A 25,801-nucleotide genomic window follows, 5' to 3' on the forward strand; every position below is an offset into this window, starting at 1 on the left:
CACTTCATTGCTGTTTTTCCCTCACTTCCCCTTATCGGTGTCGAGCGTGGTCACCAATCACAGCGTGTATTCCCACTGAGTCTTAGTCTTGGAAGGGGGTTTGCTTTTTGTAGTGCCCAGCCTCCCATTTAATGACTTTCTCCAGAAAGGACCCTGAAAGACACAGTTTAGTTAAGAATGTGTAGAGTGGATTTTCACCGGATCATCATACTGGGGTTTAGAGAGCGCAAGGCTACTTTGCACTGAGCTTCTCAGTTACTTCACTATTTTATGTTCTTCCATGCCTTTCCTTCCAGTTCCTGTAGGGCAAAGAGAATGATTGCAGCCTCTTTTGGCTTTGTAACCAAGTGGTGAAGGTGCTGATTAGTGGTGTTTCAGATTCCCTTTCTCACACAAGGAGTACTGGCTCCCTAATGAATAGCAAAAGAATGAATTCAAGGGTTGATCCAGACAGAGGCATTATAACCCTAGACCAGCAAACTGAACACTGTTGAGTTACTAGTAAAACAACAACAACAACAGTAACAACAACAAAACTTCAAGCAAATGTGCCATAAAAAAATCCTTACATAAAAAACCTGCTACATAATTGTAGCAGGTTTGGGTTTCCTCTGGTTCAAGTTTTCTTGCCTCTTTGATAATCAAATGATCTGAAGAAGGCTAGAATTTCAAGGGGACTCTCTATGACAGGCTCACAATGAGACTATTCACAAGGGCTCTTTTATTAACTTAAACTGTATCAGCATCATTCTTAGTCTCTGGCTTTACTACAAGGCTTCATTTAAACTTAACCCAACTTACAGACTTAACTGATCCAGAAATTACTCAATACAACTAGCCAGGTACTGTAACTTTTCTTTCTTTCTTTTTTTGATAAAGGGTTTTAGAACAATGGGCTTTCCAGTTCTTAAATGTCTCCATTTTTTTTTCTGTCTTTGAGATGTGATACTTATATGACCATTTGCTCTTAATAAAATGTTACATGATTTGGTAATATTTTAAACAGTATAAACAAGAATAATATTGATGCACTACCATTAGAGTAAAAGATTTCTAAAAACATCTCCACCCCTCCACCCCCAACTGCTTGCATATCTTTTTTTTTTTAAGTTTTTATTGTGAATTGAGTGATAGTTTACATGGGAGGACATTGGTTTTACGCTCATCATATTGTATTTCATTTCATTGCAATGATTACAATCCCCTCCACACATCATCATTCAACAGTATTTACTTCTATTCCCTCTGTTTGTTTGGTTTTTTTTGAATGTACAAAAAACCACTCAGGAATATGTAGTCATTTAAACAACCAAAGGGCATATTCTGCAAGGTTGCCTCCTGGTTGCCAGCACACAGCCTTTCTCTTTCCATGAATCTGGAGTCCTCAGCTGCTCTGTCTCTCCATGTCATCATCTCTGCCTCCATATCTGGTGTCAGTGTTTCCCTGGATAGGGTCCCACATTCCACTTGTGTTCTTTTCTCTTGATGGTCTTAGGGCTCTTTGTTCCTGGAATGTAAGACTAACTACTCCCCCACTTTTGTTACAAAACTTCTACCTTTACAGTTGTGACGATAACAATTAGTCATGATAACAATTATTTACTATTGAATCATGAGAATCTTATCCCACGTTCTTTCACCAGACCCATCTAGACATGATGAAAACTATTCAGTAAGGGTTCTGCCTGCCCCTGCACACTCTGAAACTAAACTCCTTCTTGAAAACTTGCAAGCCAGTCACTTTCTGCCTTTATTGCCTCCCCACCCCCTTTTTAGGTAGCCAGTGTCTAAGTTGCCCATCCCTATCAATCCTGTGTACAGAGGGGATAGGATTGATACTTGATGTGAAGATTCCTTCCCTCTCAGTTGGTATTTTGAGCTACTACATCCATAAGTATAGGTCAAGTTCATCAAATTGTAGAAATTTACACTATTTCTTTTATGATAAATTTTTTATCTTCCTCTAGTCTAGCTCTGATCATCAAACCAATAAAGCTAGGTCAAATGGGTACTATCTGCAAGTTTTGGAATTCTTGTGTGTCTCCCTTCACTTCATATCAGCTGGATGCTTCACTCTCAGTTCTAGCCCTCTGTGGCTATGTCCTTGTCCATGGGCTCAGGAGTTCCCAGGTCTCACCACACTTTGGACCAAGCAGCCCTTCTTCTTCTTTCTTTCATCTCCAGGTCAACAGGAGTCTGTGGAGTGTGGATGAACTCAGCCCATTCATTTCTGCCTTTCCCCCACTTCCACTCACCAACATGGTTGCCAGAAAGCTTACATGCCTGCTCATGTGTCCCCTTTGAATTTCAGTCTTGGGAGGGGGTTTGTCCCAAAGGGACTTGATTGCTTGCCTTGATGGCTCCCCTCTAAAAGCATTCTGTAGATAATATAGAAATAGAATTAATGTCATAATATTTATACAGCTTATTGCAATGTATTAGATGTTATTATGAACTATCAGATATTATTAAATCAAACTTGAAAATATTTTCTTTATTATTGAGAGATGATTTTGACATAATTACCAATAGTACCTCAGCATTGAATGTCTACTTTTGTACACTTCTGATTATGTACTAGTATTTATTTTATTTTCATTAACTTAAGTGGTCTGTAATTTCAGTGAAATTAGCCAGGTGTGATCATGAATATCATAGGGTTGTTGTTGTTGGTGGGTATGTGCATGGAGTCAGTTAAAGACCATGAAATTGTCATCATGGAGTTCTGGTAGCGTAGTGGTTACGATTTGGGCTGCTAACCTCAAGGTCGGCAGTTTAAAACTACCAGCTGTCCCGCAGGAGAAAGATGAGGCTTTTTGCTCCCTGTAAAGATTTACAGCCTCGGAAACCCTATACAGGGTCGCTATGAGTCGGAACCGACTCCACAGTACTTAACAACAACAACAACACTATCCTTAATGGTGTCCTGGTGTGGCGCTGCAGGATAAGCACTAAACCACAAGGTCAGTTTGAACCATGAGGCTGGCGGTTCAAACTCACCAGTTGCTCTTTAGAAATCCTATACAGGGTCACTATGAGTTGGAGCAGACTCAACAGCGCTGAACAACAACAACAACAACAATGTTCTCAGTATCCTCCTCATTAGCCTTCAGGCTACTTGGTTGATATACTTGAGTGGGGGAGGGGAGGTCCCCCTGGCCTTAGCATTGAGAGGAGATTCGTGAAGATGGATTTGTAACACACTAGCACAATAAACTGCACTTTGGACCCACATCTCAGAGGAGTGGTTCCCCAACTTTAATAAGAGCAGGAATCTTCAGGATGCTTGTTAGAAATGCAGATTCCTGGGCCCCACTCCCAGAGATTCTGATTCCACTGGTCTGAGATGTGGGTCTGAGAATTTGCTTTTTTAACAAGCATCCTAGTTGATGTTCATGCAGGTGGGTATTGGATCATGCTGAGAATCATTGTACTGAAAGCACCGGTTGACGTTGCAAGTTCATTCTGCTAACCTGGTGTGCTTTTTGCATCTGGGTAAGCAAGGATCTGTGTTGGGTAGAAGTGACCCCTTGTGTGATTTCCCAGAGGTGTAGGTGACAGGAGGAGAAAGACACCACTAGTGTTTCTAAAGCATTAGAGCAGCTCAAGTATCCTTCACCTGTTCCACTTCCGCACACCAGGGCAGCCCACTTTGTCCTCACATTCCTAAGAAAATAGCTCATGTGTGGGCGATCCAGCATTTTGAGACCGTCATCCCATTCCCACTCCAAGCTTTTCCAGTAATTAAAATTCAGAAAGGTTGTTACCTGCAGTTTTTAATCTAAATTTGTTCTTTATGCCCGTCCCCTTAAAAGTAACTTTAGATGTTTAGAAACAAAGATCTTTTTCAAAAGACTCCAATTAGAAATGGATTCTCAAGAAGCCTTGTGGGAATTATGGATGTAAACGTTTGCTCATTTCAAGAAGGTAAGATTTTTCCTTGAAGATAAGTTGATCTGATGACCAGAACAGATAGAGAAAATAAATGATTACTGATGTTGATAGCACTTTCCCTGACGTGCTGTTGTGTATTCTGTTTGTAGAATCCACCCCCATGTAGTTGGCAGGCATTTTTATCATGAGAATTTTCATAGCTACATATGAGAGAATACAATAGACTCCCATGTACTCATCATCCGGATTCCACACTTACCACACTTCTGTCATATTTTGGGCATCTTTTCCTGCTCTTAAATTTTGCTGGTGGTTTTCTCACTGTTTCGTTTTAGCAATGAATCAAGCTTGAAGTGCTTTAGTTGGTGCCTTACTGAATTAAGTGATAATGAGTAGTAATTTGCATGTGTCTTTTTCAGGAATGTGTTCCAGAAAACCTAGAACTGAAGAAGAAGACTTTTACTCAGTTGGATCGCATCATTGATGATAAAGTTATCATAAGCAGTTCAAGTTCTTGCCTCTTGCCTTCAAAGTTGTTTGCTGGTTTGACACATGTAAAGCAATGCATTGTGGCTCATCCTGTGAGTATGTTAAATCTTGAGAATTTATTGCATCTTGTTTCGGTTTTCAGTGACAAAAAATACACTGTGATAACTCCACTGGCATTTACACCTAGGCTTGGTGGTGGTTGGTAGTGGTTATGTGCCATGGAGTCGGTTCCAACTCATAGTGACCCTGCATAGGTTTCCAAGGCTGTAAATCTTTATGGGAGCAGAAAGCCTTATCTTTCTCCTGCGGAACCACTGGTAGTTTTGAACTGCTGACCTTGAGGTTAGCAGCCTAACTTGTAACCGCTACATTATCAGAGCCATGCAATTCACCAATTTAAATGACGCAACCAGTGGTTTTTGGATTGTCCAACACTAACAGTCAAAAGGAGAATTTTATCCAAAAGTTCCTTAGATTTTTTTTTTTTTTACAAATATTTGCTATTGTTTTAATATGAAACAACAATTACACAACTGCAGGATACTAACAATTTTGTGTAGAAAGAAATAAAAAAGACCATAGCTAGTTTTCCTACAATGCTAGAAGTCACCAAATCAAAAACTAGCTACTGTGCACAATTAGATGTAAGTAGAAACGGAAAACTTGCTTTACAGCTACAGCTATAACGTAAGGTTTGATTTGTCTCCCCACCAAGACAGAACCTTATCAGATAGCCCAGAGACAACAGGATAGGGCAGCTCCAGGTAATGTAACATCTAGGAAATTTATATTCTATCATGTTATTGTTGTTATTAAGGAAAAGTTCCTTAGATTTCATCTCAGCAAACATTGTGTAATTGGATGAAATGAGACCTATTTGAAGGTTTCACCCTCAAGTAATTCACTGTCTAGCTGACGAGCTAGACTACTAAATAAATAATTCTACTACCAAGACAAAAGTGCTACATTAAAAATGTGTATGTCGTGTACAAACTGCATGTATATTAATTTATATAATCCAGCACATAAGGGACATAGTTCAAGAAACTACTTCGATATTGGGACTGAACCACTGGACTTGAAGGCCAAGGTCTCAGGGGACATCTAGATCGATTGGCAAAACACAGATCATAAAGACAATGTTCTACAATCTGGTCTGGTGAGTAACATCTGGGGTCTTGTTGTTGTTGTTATGTGCTGTGGAGTCAGTTCTGATTCATAGTGACTCTGCACAGGGTTTCCAAGGCTATAAATATTTACGGGAGCAGAAAGCCTCATCTTTCTCCCATGGAACAGCTGGTAGTTTCAAACTGCTCTGACCGTGAGATTAGCAGCCCGATTTGTAACCACTACACTACCAGAGCTCCTTATCTGGGGTCTTAAAACCTTGCAAATGGACATCTATGAAGCAACTATTGGTTTCTTCTTACCTGGAGCACCAGAGAATGAAGAAAAATGAAGACTTCAGGAAGCAATTAGTCCTAAGAACAAATGGGCCACATGAACTAATCTGAGGCTGGAAGAACTGGTTGGTGCTTGCCTGTCACTGCAGACCACTCTAACCAAGACCACACTAGGTGGTCCTAGTAAGAAGGGATACAAATTTTAGAACAGAATTCAAATTTTAAAAAAGCCAAAAAAGTGCAGACCTACTAGTCTGAAAGAGACCGGAGGACCCTTCAAGACTATCGCCTGGAGACAACCTTCTAATTTGAAACTGAAGCCACCTTTCAGAAGCCACCTTTCAGCCAAATAATAGATGGAATTCTAAAACAAACAATAACACCTGTGAAGATTGTCCTCCTGAAACCAAAAGGGTGACATAGGCCCAGAAATGAAGATGAGAGCCCAGATGTGGCATGTAGGATAAGCACTGGACTTCTAACAAAAAGTTTGTGGTTCAAACCCACCCAGCCGCTCCTTGGAAACCCTATACAAGGTCACTATAAACTGGAACTGATTCAAGGGCACTTAACAACAACAACAAAGATGTGAAGCTAGGGAGGGGCAGGGAAACTAGATGAACAGAAACAGGAAACCTAGGGAGGCAATAGAATGCTGACAGTATTTGAGGGTTATAACCAATGTTACGGAGCAAATTGTATGTGAACTACAAGTGGAAACTAATTTGCTATGTAAAGTATCACCTGAAGCGCAATAAACTTTTTGAAAATGTGTACATGTAACTGGGTTTCCTAGATGCCAGTTGTATTGTCTAGTGAACACAATTCAGAGTAAGGTCAGTTTTGTTATGATGCAGATTCCTGGGTCTATGCCCAGAGATTCCTATTCAGTAGGCCTGACTTTAAACTTTTTTCTTTGTTGCTTCTCTTCATTTACCCGTTGAAATTCACTGGGCAGAGTTTTTCACTAGGGACACTCAATGACGCTTATCAAACAATGAGATCTAAATTGACATGCAATTCTTCAATAAGTATTTTTTTTATCTTATTAACAAAAGGAAGGGCTAATCAGAGAGGAGATGCAAGGCCCATGCAGTGAATAACTCTTGAGTACCCATTGTGAGCTCAGCATAGCATTTGAGGGCCCAGACATTCAAGTTAGGATTATAAAGTGAATTTAGCTCAAATTCCAGTAAACCTGGTAGTATCTAAGGGTAAACTGGATACTTCCCTTAACACCACTGGATCATCGGAGATTATGTGAAGAAGAAGCTCCACAGAGAAGCTGGAACCAGGCTGGATAGGATCTAGTTGGCGGAGAAGAGGGTTTGAAACTGGCGAAGAGTGTACGCAGAAACATTAGTTCAAGAGCAAGCTTGAGACATGTGGAATCGGAAGACTAGCTGGACTGAGATAGGACACATACTTTGGGGTTGTTGTTGTTATTGTTGTGTGCCATTGAGTCAATTGTGACTCATGGTGATCCTGTTTAGGGTTTCTGAGTGCTGCTGGTGGGTTTGAACTGCTGATCTTGCAGTTACCAGTCTAGTGCTTATCCTACAGCCATACAAGAGTCCTACTTTGGGGTGTTGTTGTTGTTTAATGATGTTGAGTCAGTTCTAACTCATAGTGACCCTGTATAGTGTTTCCAAAGAGCTGCTGGTGGGTTTGAGCCATTGACCTTGTGGTTAGCAGTCCAGTGCTTAGCCACACCAGGACTCCTACTTTGGAGTTGTTATTGTTGTTAAGTGCCATCTAGCTGGCTCTAACTCATAACAACCCAGTATTGGATTTCCAAGAAATGACTGGTAGGTTTGAACCTTCCACCTTTCAGGTAGCAGCAGTCCAGTGCTTATCCTAAATCACCACACCAGGACTCCTATTTGGAGTAGTAGATGATATTTGGAAGGTAATAGCTGGGTAGTGGGGAATCATCAAAACTATGCTGGAGAATTGGGACTTGTTTATGTCCAGAGCAGCCTCCTGACTTGCTTTTGGAGGGTAATACAAGGCTATCACGGTTGGTAAGGTCAGTGAAGACCAGGGAAACCCTTAATGAGATGGCTGAGACAATAACCAAAGCAATGAATGCAAACATGAAGATGGCACAAGAGTGGGGGCAACGTTTTGTTCTATGTTGTTGTTGTTGTTGAGTGCCATCGTGTCGGTTCCCAAGGAGCAACTGATGAGCTTGAACCACCGACCTTACAGTTCAAACTGACTTAGCAGTCCAGCACATAACCCACAATGCTACACAGGGACTCTGTATAAGGTCATCAGTTCAACAGCAACAACCTATGGACCCTATTACGTTGAAGGTGGTTAGAGAATGACCAGCTGAGTGACTAGGGTCCAGACTGAGGTCCCAAACCCCAACCCCACCCCCTGCCATCAGGTTTGCAGTGCAGTACAGAACTGCTCTATAAGCTTTCTGATACTGTACGTCTCTATGGGAGAAGGTTCATCTTTCTCCCATGGAGGGACTGTGAGGGGCTTCCTCTCCTTTGTTGACCCTCCATTTTATGAAGAATGATATCCTTTTTCAGGGACTGACTGGTCTCTCCCGATAACATGTCCAAAGTTTGAGAGGCGAAGTCTTGCCATCTTGGTTTCCAAGGAGCATTATGGCTGCACTTCCTCTAAGACAGACCTGTTTGTTCTTCTGAAGTCCACGGTACTTTTAACATTCTCCTCCAACACCATAACTCAGTCCCATCAATTCTTCTATGGTCTCCCTTATACATTGTCCAACTCATCCATGCATATGAGGTGATTGAAAATACCATGGCTTGGGTCAGGCGCACCTTAGTCCTCAAACTGACATCTTTGCTCTTGAACACTTCAGAGAGGTCTTTTGCAACAGATTTGCCTATGCAATTTGTCATTTGAGTTTTTGACTGTTGCTTCCAGGAGCACTGATTCTAGATACAAGCAGAATGAAATCTTTGACAACTTCAATATTTTCTCCATTTATCATGATATTTTTAATTGGTCCTGTTGTGAGGATTTTTGTTTTCTTTACATTGAGGTGAAATCCATATTAACTGAAGACTATTTAGTCTTTATTTTCATCTGTACTGTAAGTATTTAAGTCCTCTTTGCTTCCAGCAAACAGGTTGTATCATTTGCATATCATATGATGTTAATGAATCTTCCTCCAATCCTCATGCCATGTTCTTCTTCATATAATCAGTTTCTCAGATTATTTGCTCAGTATACAGATTGAATAAATATGGTGCAAGGATAGAACCCTGGCACATGACTTCCTGATTTTAAACCATTTAGTATCGTCTTGTTCTAACAACTGTCTATGTGCATGTTCCTCATGAGCACAATTAAGTGTTCTAGAATACCCATTCTTCATAATGTTATCCATAGCATATCATGATCCACACAGTCAAAAGCCTTACCATAGTCAATAAACCACAGGGACCCTGCATAGCAATCCTACATAGGTATTCTGTGCTTTCAGCCAAGACCCATCTGATGTCAGCAATGATAATCTCTCATTCTATGTCTTCTTCAGAATCTGGCTCGACTTTCATTCAGGCCAGGGTGTTATTATTAAGTGCTGTCAAGATGATTTTGACTCCCAGCAACCCAACAAAGGTTTTCCAAGGAGGAATTGGCAGATTTGAACAGCTGACCTTGTGGTTCACATTCCAGTGGTAATCCTACAGCGCCACACCAGAAATCCTGGGTGGTGATAATGGTGGTAATGTGCCATGGAATTGCTTCCAACTCATAGCAACGCTGTACAGGGTTTCCAAGGCTGTAAATCTTTACAGGAGCAGAAAGCCTCATCTTTCTCCCGTGGAACAGCTGGTAGTTTCAGACTGCTGACCTTGTGGTTCGCAGCCCAATTCATAACCACTACGCTACCAGAGCTCCTTAGAAATCCAGGGTAGGGACCTAAAATTTAGAATAGAAAAATTCCTTGTCCTGTGCAAGAGTAGTTTAAGTTCATGCTGTGTGAAATAAGTCAGAAGCAAAAGGTATAATCTCACTTTTATGAAATAAACAGAGAAACCAAAGATTATTAATGTTTATCAAGGGTGAGGAAGAAGGGGAGAAGGGGATGTTTTTGCTTAGGAGCCATTGAGTTCATGTTAATTGTGGTGGCTTGATTTGGAAAATGATATGGAGAATGATTGCATAATATGAAGATTCTAATCAAGTTCCCTGAATTGTAAATGAAGAAATTGTTGAGATCGTGTGTGTATCTTTTCACTACAAAACACACACACACACACACACGAGAGGTGGAGACAAAGAGTGAATCATACCTACTTACTAAATGTTTTATGCTGAGAAGAGGCGCTGCTTGCTTAACTCTTTTAAATAACCATATAGTTCTGGATGTTTTTCCTCAGACTGAAATATATAGTAAAATCTGAAAATAATTATGAGATAATGAGATGTAGATCCACAGACCACAAAAGAAAACCAGTCACATGTTGCTATCACTAAACATGTGAGATTTTCATTTCAAATACAGGTGGAAATAGCACCAGGGAAAATTCAAATTGAGAATATCCAAAGATCGAGACCCCAGGTTGTTTGTAGTCTGTCATGCCTTCTTCACTCCTTTGACATAGACATGTCCATCAGAAGGGCTCAGAGGTGAGGTCATGAGACACTTATCACCTGATCATCTCAGGGGGTGGGGACACCAATGACCTCTGGCTTGAAAGCCTCTGATTTTCAGCCACTATTACTTCCAGGTTAGTTTAGAAATAAATAAAAAATGAAATCAAAGTGTTCAGAAAATACCTCCCAAGTTTTTTGGCCAGATCAAGTACTTAAAAGTGATACGCCGTTCATCTTCTCCGCACACCTAGCACAATGCCTCAGACAACTGGATTGTCAATCGATATCCCTCATACACACTCCTCTCCCACTCAAATAAACTCATGTTTATTTCATTAAAAGCAAACAGCATAGTTAAAGAAAATCCAAACCTCATTTAAAAAATGAATCTCTCATTATCTGTATAAATTATTTTAACCCAAACCAGTTGTAACTAAAATAAATCAAATAACCCACATTAACTGTCTTTGGAATTAGTATCCCTTCTTTGTTCCGTGCTTGTACTATGCATCTTTTGATCATTACGTTGATTTCTAGGAAAATGAAAAAAAAAAAAAAAAAAAATCTTGAATTCAGTTTAAGCTTGACAAACCAAATTAGTTGCTGCTGATTCAAATGGCTCACAGAGCCCCTGTGAGGGTCAGAATAGAAGAACTATGCTCCACAGGGTTTTCACTGGCTGATTTTTACCCTTTCTCCCAAGGTACCTGAGTAAACCCACACCTCCAGCCTTGTGGTTAGAAGAAGAACATAGAACCATTTGCACCCCCTAGAGATTCCAAGCTGAACAGGGAGCTTCCTAAATAACCTAGAACTGTGTCTCATCTCTGAAGAACTACACAGCTTTACGTCAGCCCTGAGAGAGTTAATCAGGCAGGATTAGCACACCAGCTCACACCCTGTCGCCTTCAGCATTAGTACATAAATCCTCAGTGAGTCTTTGCATTGTCCAAGAAACAGAGAAAGGTAAAGGTCGGCTAATGCCACTGAAAGGTACATACTCAACAAGTGCCAAAGAATCAAATCCCTACACCCACGGCAAATCAGAAAGCCAAACTGCTAGACCCAGTTGTGTCTCCTGGGCACCTTTGTGGGGGAACGTACTCAGATGAGTTCACTATGCTTCTTTGCTGGATTCATGTAGTCTAAGGACTGAGGTGACACAGTAGAATTTGAGAATGTGCTTCACAGGAGAAAACCAACACAACCTAGGACAAGTGACAGCTGACACCAGTACACTAATGGCCCAATAGGAGGAGGTTGGTCTGACCACTTTCTGTGCCCTTGGCCTTCTTCCTCTCAGATGTCCTTTGTCTACTTTCCTTGTCTACATGCCCGCCTGCCTGTAGTGGGTCCAGAATGTCTGTGTAAAGGTGCATTGTCATAACTAGTTGCTGTCAAGTTGATTCTGACTTATGGGAACCCTGCATGTGCATATTAGAAAACCATGGAGTTTTCAAGGTCATGACCTTTTGGAAGCAGGTCTCCAGGGGTGTCTTCAGTGGCTCCTCTGGGTTGGTTCAAACCACCAACCTCTCAGTTAGTAGCTTAGTGCTTACCCATTTGTACCCACCCAAGCCCATCACTATCAAGTCGATTCCAATTCATAGTGATCTGGAGAACAGAGTAGAAGTACTCCTTAATGTTGCTGAGACTGTAAATCTTCATGGGAGCAGACGGCCTCATCTTTCTCCTGAGGAGTGGTTGTTGTTAAGTGCCATTGAGTCGATTCTGATCCATAGTGACCCTGTCTAGGGTTTCCAAGGAGCAGCTGGTAAGCTTGAACCACCAACCTTGCAGTTCAAATGACTTTGCAGTCTGATGCATTAGCCCACAGCACCACACCAGGACTCCACTGAGGAGTAGTTAATGGGTTTAAATTCACAACCTTTCGGTTATCATCCCAGTGCTTAACCCACAGTGCCACTGTTGTTGTTGTTGTTAAGTGCCCATCAAGTCAGTTCCAACTCACAGTGACCCTGTATAGGTTGCCAAGGAATGACTGGTGGGTTTGAACCACCGACCTTGTGGTTACCAATCCAGTGCTGATCCAGAACTCCTACTGGAACACGGGGATGGACGGCACTAGTGCTTGTGAAATGATGGTTGTCTTAAAGTTGGATTTGCCTGGCAAACTGTTGCTACTATCAATAAAAGGAACAGAATTTTGTACAGATCGTTCCAGCTATACTTCACAACCCCTTATCTCTGGCCTTATTCTTCCCTGTGTTGACTGTGGGGTCACTTGATCTCCCATTCAGTCACCTCTTGGTTCCACTGCTGCCTCACATGGCTGACCACTGGTGAAGCCAGCACAGGGACTGCCCATCCTGTTCTCCGAGACATACAGCTTGGGTGGAAGCAGTGCCTACAAGGTACAGCTGTGATCCCTGTTATTACACTGAGCCAGCCTGCACGCACCCCCTGCCTGTGTGGTACTCTTCCATCCTCACACCCATGTGAGGCACCGACACTCAGCGGTGGGTGCTTTGAGGGTTTCATTTCTGTGTTTGGTGTGTGTGCAGAGTGGCGTGTATGTCCACATGTCTCTTTGTAAACCTGCACAGTCTCACTTCATGCTGGTTCCAGAGGCTGACCTCCCATGGGTCAGAGGGGACTTTGTCCATCTCCCTGTGAGCTGGGACTGGGACTCACGGGACTGATCCTAGCACCTGAGGGTGTTTGTGTAGAGTATAAGTACCTAAACACACGCTGCTGGGCTAGATATTGCAGCCACAGGTAAACCGGGCGCATCCTTCATGTCTAAGAGTTTCAACAATTTGCAGGGCAGGACTGAGGAGGGGGCCACTTCACCTCCTCCATGCCTGTCCCCAGAGGTGTTTGTTTGAATGAATTGTAAATTGTTGCTGCTGCCTTTTGGGAAGAGGCAGGTCTGCCTTTCCTCTGGCCGCTGGGCTTCATTTGATCCGCTGCCCAGAAAACAAATGGTGCCTCTGTGCGGTGCAGGTTGTTCTATCGGGGTAATCACATGCCTCCCGGGCTCCGTGTCAGCTCCGCAGGCCTTTCATGGCAATGAATGAGAGAAAGCTCCACTGTGTCACTTTCTCAACCTGAGCCCTCAAAGGGCCTCACAGCCACACAATCCCCTCTTGTGCCCCCACGGAGCGTAGCCCAGCGCCATGTAGCACAGTCTAGGGATGGTGGTGGAGCCTTCAATGCCTCGCCTACTTGTCCCATCTGTTTATCTCCCTGCTTCTCCAGGGCTTCCCACCAGACTCCGCGGCAGAAGGGGCTGTCTTTCTTCTCTCCCTGGGTCAAGTGTGTGACTGAGCTTTGTCAGAAAGATAGCAGCATTTCAGGAAACGTAGCTGTTCCTTAACCTTTTTAATAAACTCATCTACTCTGGTAATCTCCCTCCTCTCATCTTTTCAATTGTTCTAAGTTTAAAGCAAAAACAGGTAAACACTCTACTATTAGAGAAAAAGTTGGCCATTCAGACCCACCCAGAGATGTCTCAGAAGGCGGGTCTGGGGATCTGCTTCTGGAAGGTCACTACCTTGAAAACCCTATGGACCAGTTCTACTCTTCCCACAAGGGGTCACCATGGGTCAGAGTCAACTGGACAACAACTAACAACAGCATAGTTATTGTCAGGCTGCGTGAGTTTTGTAAATGGTTAAGTGATCAGCTGCTGACTGAAAGGTTGCAGGTTCAGGTCCATACAGAAGCACTTCAGAAGAAAGGTCCCCAAACCAGTCATTGAAAACGCGGTGGAACAGTCTTACATGGATGCACTTGGGGGTATCACTTTGGTCAGAATCCTTCTCTGAAGCTGAAGCAGTGCCTGACTTCTTTGTCCCAGGACCTAGGTACTGTCCATCTAAGGCCAGCAACATCTAGAGACCCTCTCCTAACTGCTTCCCAGCTTGTGCATCTGAATGTGAAGGTGTGAGCATGTGGTGTGTTTGGGAAGTTCAGAGGGCCAGAATCATGAAGGCATTACATGGCTAATATGCTGAGTGTCTTTATGGTGGGTATGGAGACTCCTGGTGTGGCCTTGTAGGATGGACACTCAACCGCAGGGTCAGTTTTGAACCCCAAGGTTGATGTTCAAACTCACCAACTGCTAGGAAGCCCAATGCAGGGTCGCTATGAGTTGAAACTGACTCAGTGACACTTAACAGCAACAACTGGGGACTCACCACAGGGTTTGGGGCTGGAGAGGACATGAGCTGCCTTGAGTTTTATAAAACATTGCCAGCACACAGAGGGTTACACTGAAGCTGGAGCTGACAGCTGACTGGGTGTGTGGCAGCAATAGTGGGTGTTTTGAAAAATGGGATCAAATCAACAGGACTTTTGTCACTGATAGGATGTGGGGAGGAGAGCTGGAGGTGGCGTTTCAAATGCTTCTCAGGTTAGGCCTTCTGGTATTTGGGACTAGGAAGAGGAACACTATCCTGGTGGGAAGTTTAATTTTAGACAGCTCGAGTTCATACTTGTGGGTCATCCAAGGGAAGAAGTCCAGTCCAGTTTTCCTTGGGTGACCCTATGAGATCCATGCAAGAGAGACAGATAGACACAGGCACACAGAGATCTGGGAGTCCTGAGCATCTTGTGATGGGACTTGGCGGGCTCTCCCAGAGAATTTGAAGAATGGGCAGGGATGGAGGAAGTGTTAGAGCTCCAGGGAGCACCTTCATATAATGTGTGGGCAGGGTAAGACTGAAATGAGAGAACAGGAAGTTGCATTTTAAACTGTTCGTCTCTGTGTATATCTTTGGCGCTCATAAGACCTACAACGTTGACAAGATCATAAGTCCCAGCATGCCTACATTGGACACGGGTAAAGTTCTTATGAAATTAACATGCTGCTAGTGCTTGTAATTCTGATACAAAAGGTTAAACTCTTTTTAAGAATGCAATGATTATAAGGAGGAGATACGATTCAATGAAGGTGTTGATTGATTAGTTACTTATCTGAAAGCAGGTAGGTAACATCTTCTCTTCCAGTAGGCCTATGAGTGGTTGTGTGTGTGTGTGTGTGTGACTAGAGGAAACTGAGCCTGAGGCACCTGCGGACAAGTTGCCACTTCCCTGGTGGTACCTCTTAATTTTCTTTCCCTTTTTCTATGGAAGTTACTTTTAAATTGATGCTTCATATACTTATTCAGTAAATGTGAGAGTTTACCAGTTATCTTTCAGTCAGAGAGGAAAAACAACTCAGAAGTGTATGTGGTTGTTGTTAAGTGTTGTCAAGTTGGTTCCAACTCATAGCGACCATGCGTAGGGTTTCTGAGAGGTGATTGATGAGTTTGAACCACAGTTAACAGTCCAGTGCTTATCCAACAGTACTATATATGTTGTTGTTAAGTGCCGTCGAGTTGTTTCTGACCCATAGTGACCCTGTATAGGGTTTCCAAGGAGCATGTGGTGAGCTTGAACCACCGACCTTGCAGTTCAAACGACTTGCAGTCCAGCACGTTAACCCATAGCGCCTATATATGAGGGAGCATCAACAAATTTGTGGGAAAACTGAATGAAAAGTTAATGGAATTTTTTCAAGAACTTTTTGAAGCCTCCTCATATTAGGGTATCAATTTACTGTGGAACATGAAGAGCTTGTCTACTAACCCAAAAGTTGGATGTTCAAGTCCACCCTGCGATACTCAGAAGAAAGACCTCGTGATGTAACTTCTGAAACATCAGCCTTTGGAAAACTTTATGGGGTGCAGTTCTTCTGTTAACACACATGGGGTGGGGTCACCATGAGCTGAAATCAACTCAAAGGCAGCAGGTTTTCCCGTGGTAGATTCGTGGGACATTTTTGCTGTGCTACTCAATGGTGAGGCTAATAGGTTCTGCCAAGCACTGTTTTCCTTAAACAGTTAGTATATCTCTGTGGGAATAATCAAGAATGGAGTTTCTCAAAGTAAACCAAAAAAAGCAGAACTTTGGGTTAAATCCTTGGTTAAGCAAGCATGTCGATTAAGACCCATTTACTTTTGGATCGTATTCGTCCATGAAGGATAAACCCATGTCTTGCTGTAGAAGCTGCTGAGGTGTTTAATGCTCCATGATTCCCCATGGGAGTGGATCTCTTTAGAGCCATTAGAGGTGTGGAAGCAGGTGTTTGAGGCACACATGGAGAGACTACAGAAATGTCAAGTTTGGTTAGGAATTTGTCAGTCATTTCTTACAGTTGGTGAGTAGAATGCTAGGGACCTATAGTTACTAAGAGTGGAAAGAACTGGTGCTAGAGATTGGGGACGCGGAGGGGCAGGAGTTAACACAAACTAGGCCAGAGAAATCCTCTACTAGGGGAGAAGGCTGGAGACCAGGCATCTGGGGACTGTCTGTAAACTTGTTAGGGTGGCAACCTGCACCTCCAAATTTCAATCTCATATAGTGGGTATCATTTACTGTTACTGAAACAAACCCACAACATTTTGTGTCTAAATTTTCCCTTTTCTCTGTCTCTTGTGAATTATTTTGTCTTGTCAGTGGATGCTAGATCTAAAGAGGCCTACATTATACTAAGGTCAAGTTCACTTAAGATTGCCATGTTGCCAGTTCTTGTAATTCTGATACAAAAGGTCAGGGGTTAAACATTTTTTATGAGAATGCAATGATTATAAGCTGGAGATATGATTCAATTAAGGTACTGATGCCTTCCAACGATGAATTCTTCCCATCTGACTACCCAAGATAATTGAGCAAAGACTACCAGTAAAACACCCCGAGTCCCCAGGACTATGTGCTTGACTTGCTCCTTTCCTCTCTCCTTCCGGAAGGTAAACCCACCCTATCACATCCCGTTGGTCGAGCTGGTTCCGCACCCAGAGACAGACCCTTCGACCATGGACAGAACACACGCCTTGATGAAGAAGATCGGGCAATCTCCCGTCAGAATTTTGAAGGAAGTTGATGGCTTTGCTTTGAACCGCCTCCAGTACGCGGTCATCAGTGAGGCCTGGAGGCTCGTGGAGGTATGTGAACTCCTCTTCTTCCTATCTGGCAACCCAAATAAAAGAAAACAAAGGGTTTCAAAAAGTTTGTGGAAAAAATATAGTGGCATTTTTATCCATGAACTTTCTGAAGCCCCCTCCTAGAACAAGTCAGATATGATACTCCATATTTCTTGTTCTAGTCAGGAAACTATCGATAAACTTTATACTCAGGTTCAGTCAAGAAGAGAAGATAAAATGCGACCTAGCAATTCATTTTCTGTTTCAAAAATTCCATTCACAGAAAGTTGTTTGATCTTAGCACATGATGATAGACTTCTCTTTTTTTCTTGCCTTTTGTGTCATTACCACATAATTATCTATGTGTGATTCATGGCATTTCCCCACAGCCTCAGATTCACCCTCTCCCCACTTGCAGTACTGTGTAACTTTTCAGGAGAAAAAGAATGTATTTTGAGTAAAGTAACTGTGTATCCCCTGAAGGAACCCACCTTATTTTAAGCTCTCAGGGAAGAAACAATACATAAAATTAATAAACATTAAACTTGTCAGTAATATGCCCATCATGCATCTGAGCAGGAAATGTGTATAGACAGTCCCCAGCTTAAGAGGATGTTCCATTCCAGGGTGTCCCTTATGAATCAGTTCTAATAGTAATCGAATACCTCATTTCTTGTTTTCATTATCATTGCTTTGTATTATCAGTGTGTTTCTAAATCTTGTATTTGTCTTTGGAGGTTGAGAATGAGAATGATAACATGAACAAATTACACACTGCAACATTGTATGTAGTAAATATTACTAACAATAAGACATACAAAAACCAAAACAATTGTATGTAGTACATATTACTAATGATGCTGTTATTGTTAAGTGCCAGCAAGTCAGTTCCAATGCATAGCAGCCCTGTATAGGGTTGCCAAGGATCAGCTGGTAGGTTTGAACCACTGACCTTGCAGTTCAAACTGACCTTGCAGTCCAGTGCATTAACCTACAGTACCACACCAGGACTCCCATTACTAAAAATGAATTAAGATGTACAACAAAACAAAACAAAAACAAGTGTATATAGAACATATTACTAGCAGTTGTTGTTGTTGTTGTTAGGTGCCATCGAGTCGGTATCGACCCATAGCGACCTATGCACAATAGAACAAAACACTGCCTGATCCTGGGCCAACCGCACTACTATTGCCACGCTTGAGTCCATCGATGCTGCCACTTGGCCAATCCATCTCGCTGGGGTTCTTCCTCTTTTTCTCTGACCCTCTGACCCTCCATTACCAAACATGGTACCCTTCTCCAGGATTTATTCCCTTCTGACAATATGTCCAAAGTATGAGAGACGAAATTTGGCCATCCTGGCCTCTAAGGAGCACTCTGGCTGCACTTCTTCCAGCATAGATCTGTTGGTTCTTTTGGCAGCCCATGGCACTTTCAATATTCTCCTCCAACACCATAACTCAAAGGCATCAATTCTTCTAAGGTCTTCCTTAGTCACTGTCCAGCTTTCGCATGCATATGAGGTTATTGAAAACACATGGCTTGGGTCAGGTGCACCTTAGTCCTCAAGCTGACATCTTTGCTCTTCAGCACTTTAAAAAGGTCTTGTGCAGCAGATTTGCCTAATGCAATATGTCGTTTGATTTCTTGACTGCAGCTTCCATGAGTGTTGATAGTTGATCCAAGAAGAATGAAGTCCTTGACAACTTCAATCTTTTCTCCATTGATAAGAATGTTGTTTTTTGGTCCAGTGGTGAGGATTTTTGTTTTCTTTACATTGAGATGCAATCCATACCGAAGGCTGTGCTCTTTAATCTTCATAAATAAATGTTTTAAATCTTCTTCACTTTCAGCCTGTAAGATTGTATCGTCTGCATATCGCAGGTTGTTAATGAGTCTTCCTCCAATCCTAATGCCACGTTTTTCTTCATAGAACCCAGCTTCTTGGATTATTTACTCAGCATACAGGTTGAATAAGTATGGCGAAAGAATACTAGCAATAAGATGTATAAAAACCAAAAAACCATAGTTGTAATTGTAGTTTGTCGTAACTAGAGTACACTGTAAGTCAAGACTATCTGAGTATGCACATATTTGCGCTCATTCTTTGCTTAGAGAGTTTTACATGTAAGTCAGGAAATTGCTTAGCTCTGCCCAGCATGTCTCTGTTTGTACAAGGAGGATGGTGCCTGGGGGTTGGCTAGACAGTCAAGGAATGGGGTCAGAAGAGCTGGGCTTGTGTTCACTGGTTCTCTGGCTCCCCAGCTTCTGTCTGGGGAAAGCAGCCCCTCTGCTGCCCACCCCATTCTGCAGAGACGTGGTGGTGGGAGTGAGTGCAGTTCCCCACATACAGGAGGGAGGAGAAGGGTGCTTGTGTTTGCATTATCGGTTCCTGGAATTGCTCCATCATTCCTTGCCTTGACTCACATGGATACATACCAATCCTGTCCGTAAGACAAGAACCAGAAAGTCAGCCTAGGTATAGCTTCCTTGAGGATTGTATTTTTGTTTCCCAGCTGTCCCTGAGCAACTGGGCAGATGTACATGGTTTACGTGAGCCTCTTATTTCCTGGTTCTGGTGTTTGGCTCCATCCTTATTAGGTTCATCTTCTGACCTGACTGCCATGTGCATTTGCTACCCATCAGCCTCAGTTGCAGATCCCCACTATGACCTCAGACTTCAATCTGCTTAATGCTGCTGTGGAGTCCTGGTGTGGCGCTGTGGGTTAATATACTGGACTGCAAGGTCGGTTTGAACCACAGGGTTGGTGGTTCAAGCTCACTAGCTGCTCTTCAGAAACCCTATAGAGGGTTGCTATGAGTCAGAACCGACTCGACAGCATTCAACAACAAATGCTGTTGTATCTTCAAGTACAGTGATGGGTTTTCCATTAAGTTTGTTACTTGGAGTTTTTAGAAATTGTAGAGTATTTTTACATATCTGTTAGTGATCAGGTATTTAGATAGGAAACAATGAATTAAAAGGACCCCTCGGGATTGCAATCAATGAGGTGACACAAAATATATATGACTCAACGTCACCCAGCAACAACAACAACAGATAATAAGGTGCTTCTGGTTGAGGGTGAGAGGTAAGATGGGAATCCATGTATTTTGCCTGGGACAGGGGGTGGGTGGTAGAGAGGAAGCAAGAAGAGGGTCTGGGACTCCATTGCTGCACCCACTTTTACCATCACTGCACAGAGACAACTGGGGCCTCCAGAACCTGGAGCAGACACTGTCAGACCACCTCCTCCTGGCCCCAGCGACATCACCAGGCTGGAACTGCGCATTCTCATAAAAGTGGCTACTCTCCAGTTGGCTTCCGAGTCTGCTGCCAAACCATCCTGTCCTGTCCGGCCCTGGGACTCAGTAGCTGACCTGGACTTTGTCTCAAGTTTGCTCGAAGAGGGCTCTTTCTGCACACGGACTCTGTGAGCCATTGAATCCTACCATGTAGCGTGACAACAGCGAGCTTGGCACAGCACTACAAGGTGAACACGAAGAGCACATTTTCTCTGGCCTCAGGGACCATATTTCTGCCCGGAAGACCATTTTCCCATCAGGTATGGCTTGTCAGGGAAGGTTAGATCCCCTCCACCTGTGCATCTGATGGAAACCTGCCTTCATGAGGACACCCCAGGCCATGACGGGGTTCAGTGATACCCTCTGGACTTAAGAATGATGACCTGGAATCTAGATTTTGAGGAATTCCCAATTTACCTTAAAATTCTGAAAAGCAATTTTAATACCCAAAGGAGCTGAGTTGGAGGAAGTTTTACAGTAAAAACTAAGGTTTTTGACAAACTCTTAAGTTCAGAGGGTCCCAAGATCTCACAATGTTCTGTTTCCAAGTGGCATGTCTTACCTGTGGTCAGAAGTCCCTAAACCTTTAGTCTTAAGGACAGTAAGAGTTTCCAAGTCTTTCTTTGGTGCAGCTGATCTTAGGTGCAACCCCACTCAGGGACTCACAATGATTGTTCCTGTTTCCTTACTTTCCAAATTCACAAAGTTAAGTTGAAGTTTGGCATACCCTTTGACCCAAGTTTGGGGTTGGTGTGATCTCAGGATTGGAAAGGCAGAGGGCCCAACTGGGGATGCTGAGGAACTCTTTGTGGAGACGGGCCCATAAGGCCCCTCTGCTGGGTTCTCAGGGTGCTGGACACAAGCCCCAAGTCAGGACGTGAGATGGAGTGGGGCCAGCAGATGAAGTGGCCAGAGTCACAGCTTGCCGATCTACCCCATCCACAGCCAGGCCTTGAGACTGGGCTGATAAGAGTAAGGGAGCCTTGCCGCTCACTAACTCTGCCAAGTCCTGTCACCTTAGGAATTGCCCAGTTTTCGAACGCTGAACCTGCATTGATCCATGAAAGAAACGCCACTGGGTAGTGGTGCCTATAATTATTTTTATACACTGTCACATTCCACTTGCTGATATTTTGTTGAGAATTTTTACAACTAATTTATGAGATTTTTAAGAATACTCTCATTGGCTGATTTTGGAATTCAGGTAATATTGACCTCATAAAATGAGTTGGGAAGTTTTCCTTCCCTTTTCTATTTTCTGGAAACAATCATGTAAAATTTTAGGCTAATTCTTTAATCTATTGATGGAATTCTCCATTGCTACCATCTGGGCCTGGAGAGTTCTTCTGGTGAAATTGAACTTAAAAATTCAATTTCTGTGATGGTTTTGGGACTATCCAAGTTATCTGTTTCATCATGGTTGAGTTTGGGTGGCCTGTGGTTTTCTAGAGATCAGTACCTTTCTCTGAGTTGTAAACGTGTGCACACACAGTGGCTCACTGCGGTCTCCTGTGAACCTTCTAATGACTGCAGGACCTGTAATAACACTTCCCATTTCATTCCTACAACTGGTCATGTGCATGTGCTCTGTGTTTGCCAATCTTGCTGGGGGGTTATAATTTTTTTGTCTTCCTCCAAGAAGCAGCTTTTTATTTCATTGATTTTACTTGCTGACCCTGGAGGGGATATTTTAGTCCTTGGAGGTAAGCATCAAGGAGAAATCCCAGGAAAGATGGACAAGGGAGATGGCAGAGGAGCGCCTATGCAGACATGCCAACTGTGGGCATTGTGAAGGGGAAAACCAAGCTGCAGGCATTGTTTCTAGGTCAGAAAGAGAAAGTGCTGGGAATCTGAAGCAACTTGTACTTATTCCATGTTAGGCCATGACACACTGTCATGTCATAGCCTGTTGTGTGTCTGTACGTGCACAGCACTGCAAGTCACTCAAGAGCAGAGGGGACACCCAATATCTAAAAGAATGAAGGAGCTGGGCTCTATTGCACCAGCTCACAGATGCTCGCTCCATCCATTTCCTGCCAGTTTGGCTTCAGAATTGGGATGGACCAGCCCTTGCAGACTAGGCAATGGCAAACAGGTATCTCTTGGTAACACTTGTTTTTAGGTGCCATCGAATTGGTACAGACTCACAACGACCTCATGGACAACAGAACGAAACACTGCCCGATCCTGAGCCAATCTTACTATTGTTGCTACGCTTGAGCCCATTGATACTGCCATTTTGCCAATCCATCTCGCTGGGGGTCTTCCTCTTTTTCTGTGACCCTGCACTTAGTAGCACGTATTTCCCTTGCCCAAAGATGAGGTTACAGCCGGAGAAAATCCTGTTTGTCAGGAAGGTGATTTGAAGTCTATGGTCTGAAGGCTTTACTCGCACGGTAAGGGAAGCTATGCTGCGATGACACACTCACGATCTGACAATACTTGTGTTTGTATTCTCCATAAAATCTTTCATCATCGAGTGGTGGTGGGTGGAGGTGAGCGGTAGTGAATCATAAAGTCATCAGCAGCTTCTCGGCCTGTCCGAATGTGTTGGTGGTGATGAGCTTTGAAAATTGCTTACCTCAGACTTTATCCTTCCTTCTGAGTTTTTCCTCTTAAGGCATTAAGCTTTAAAAATTCACTTCTTGGTCTCTTTCTTTTCTGGCGGTGTGTGGTCTGTGGGACATCGACTGGACCCTTTGGAATTCCAGAACTTTGTCTTTGAGCTTTATTTCCGAAATGAATGTTAACTATTATGAGAAATGGTTTCAGTTAATGAAATGTGTCTGCAATATCCCACTTCACTAAAGTTAGTAAAGTTAGCAGATGAAACTTCTTTTGAGTAAACGCTCTCAAAGTGTTGGCAGAATAGAAATTAATGGGAGCGAATCGCAAGAGTCAGGAGTGGACCATTGGAAGAATTCTCTGGTGCTACCATCTGGGCCTGGAGAGTTCTTTGGGGGAACTTTAACTTAAAAATTCAATTTCTGCAATGGTTCTGGTACTATCCAAGTTGTCTGTTTCATCATAGTTGAGTTTGGGTGGCCTGTGGTTTCCTAGAGATTGGTACCTTTCTCTGAGTTGTAAACGTGTGCACATACAGTGGCTCACCCGATCTCCTATGAGCTGACTCAGCCCATTACCTGTAACTTCCGTCTGTAGGGGATTTCAAAAGTTTCCCCCAGTACTTTACATGTCTCAGGATTTTCAGACATTTACACATTATTTTATCCCTAAAACCACAAGAGACAAATGACTGCTGGTTTTTGTTTGTTTCTTTATGCCTTTTTGTCTTTTCAAAGTAAGAGAGGGGCCCAGAACAGTTCAGACAAGTTTACGACGTGCAGTAAGGCGCATCACCCAGCGTCGGTGACCTCCTTAACCCGCTGTGTTCCACTGTTCCCGTCCGAAAGATGGAAGTCATGGTGAAACTGATCTCGTAGGGGCATATTAAGAGGATTTGGAATCCTTGTGTGGTGTTGTAAGGTAAAAACTGGACTGCTAACTACAAGGTTCCTGGTTCAAACCCACCTACCACTCTTCGGCAACCCTATACAGGGCTGCTTTGAGTTGGAATCGACTCGATGGCACATAACAACAACAGCTGCAAGAGGCGCGGCACTGTGGGCTAAAGCACTGCACCTGCAAGGTCGGTTTGAACCACAAGATTGGTGGTTCAAACTCAGCAGCTGCTCCTAACCTTAGTAGCAGCATGTCTACGCTGGTCTATAAGGAAGCTGTGAATCAGAGTCAACCCAACACTAACAGGCTTTTTGGTTTAAGTATACAAAGGTCCTGGGACAGTGATTGTTGTTTTTGTTGTTAAGTGTTAAGTGTTGTTAACTGCTGTGGAGTTGGTTCCAAATCATAGCAACCCTGTACAGGGTTTCTGAGGAGCAATGTGTGGGTTTGAACCACTGACCTTGTGGTTAGCAGTCCAGTGCTTATCCTACAGCACCACACCTGGACTGGGCCTCAGACAGTAACTGGCACAAACTAATCCTTTGATGAATGTTGTGACTTACAAAGATGAGGATGAGGATGTGCCTTTTGACTCCCTTAATGCGAACACAATAGCTGTCCTCACTGAAGGGTGCTCTGAGCTGACATGCTTACATCTTTGTTACCCAAAATGTGGTCAGTGGTCTGGCACAAGCACACCCTAAGAGCTGGCAGGAAATGCAGAATCTCAGGTCCACCTCAGGCCCACTGAGTCCAAGTCTGCATTTTAACAAGATCCTGGGGAGAGATTTGTTTGCATGTTACAGTTGGAGAAGATTTGGCTTCAATTACTCCCTGCTGAGGCCTTGGCACCAAGTCTTCATATATTATATTTCATCAGTTCTAAGATGAATTTTTTTTTTAATATTTTATTGTGAATTATGTGATAGTTTACAAGGGTGAACATTAGTTTTACATTCATCCTATCGTATATCATTTCATTGCCATGGTTATAATCCCCTCCATGCATCATCAACCAACCAAAGGGTATACCCTGCAAGCCTGCCCCCCAGTCGTCAGCACACAGCCCCTCTCCCTCTCTGGGTCTAAGGTCCCCAGCCACTCCATCTCTTCACAACATCCGTCTCAGGCATCACTGCTTCTCTGTGTAGCGTCCTGCTCTCTGCTCTTCTCCCTTGATGGTCCCAGGGACCTCCGCTCCTGGACTGCAAAGTCAGTCACTCCCCTCCTTGCTACAAAAAACATTTAGCTTTACATTTCCAACCCTCAAAAATCAGTCCTGATAACAATTATTCACAATTTTATCACAAGAGACCTATCTTCATTTCCTTTCATCAGTCCCGCCTAGACAGATTGGATACCGCTCAGTGGAGACTCTACCTTCCTCCACGCCCTCTTGAAAGCTTGTAAGCCAGTCACCTCTTGCCTTTGTGTGCCGCTCCAACCCCCCCACCCCCCGCACTGCCCACTTTGGGTAACCAATGTCCAAGTTGCCCATCCCTGTCTACTCTGTGTATGGAGGCCGTGGGAATGATCCTTGCTGTAAAGATTTGTTCCCTCTTTGGAGCTACTGAATCCATAGGTGTAGGTCAAGTTCATCAAATTGTATCAGATTACTCTTTTTTTCCTATTCTTTCTTCTAGTTGAGCTCTGATCATCCAGTCATTGAAGCCAGGTCAAGTGGGTATTATCTGCAAGTATGGGTGTTCTTGTGCATATGCCCTC

General features: G+C 43.2%; 1 protein-coding gene across 1 annotated transcript in view; it reads left to right on the forward strand.

Moving 5' to 3' along the window:
* Nucleotides 1-25,801, forward strand: part of CRYL1 (crystallin, lambda 1) — a 158,189-nt gene that overhangs the window by 101,411 nt on the left and 30,977 nt on the right. The window contains exons 3-4 of the mRNA XM_006832056.1: nt 4,314-4,475; nt 17,132-17,326. Coding sequence (XP_006832119.1) covers nt 4,314-4,475; nt 17,132-17,326 — 357 coding nt within the window. The remainder of the gene's footprint in view (nt 1-4,313; nt 4,476-17,131; nt 17,327-25,801) is intronic.

The sequence above is a fragment of the Chrysochloris asiatica genome, unplaced genomic scaffold (assembly GCF_000296735.1).
Source record: "Chrysochloris asiatica unplaced genomic scaffold, ChrAsi1.0 scaffold00005, whole genome shotgun sequence".
NCBI classification, from domain to species: Eukaryota; Metazoa; Chordata; class Mammalia; order Afrosoricida; family Chrysochloridae; genus Chrysochloris; species Chrysochloris asiatica.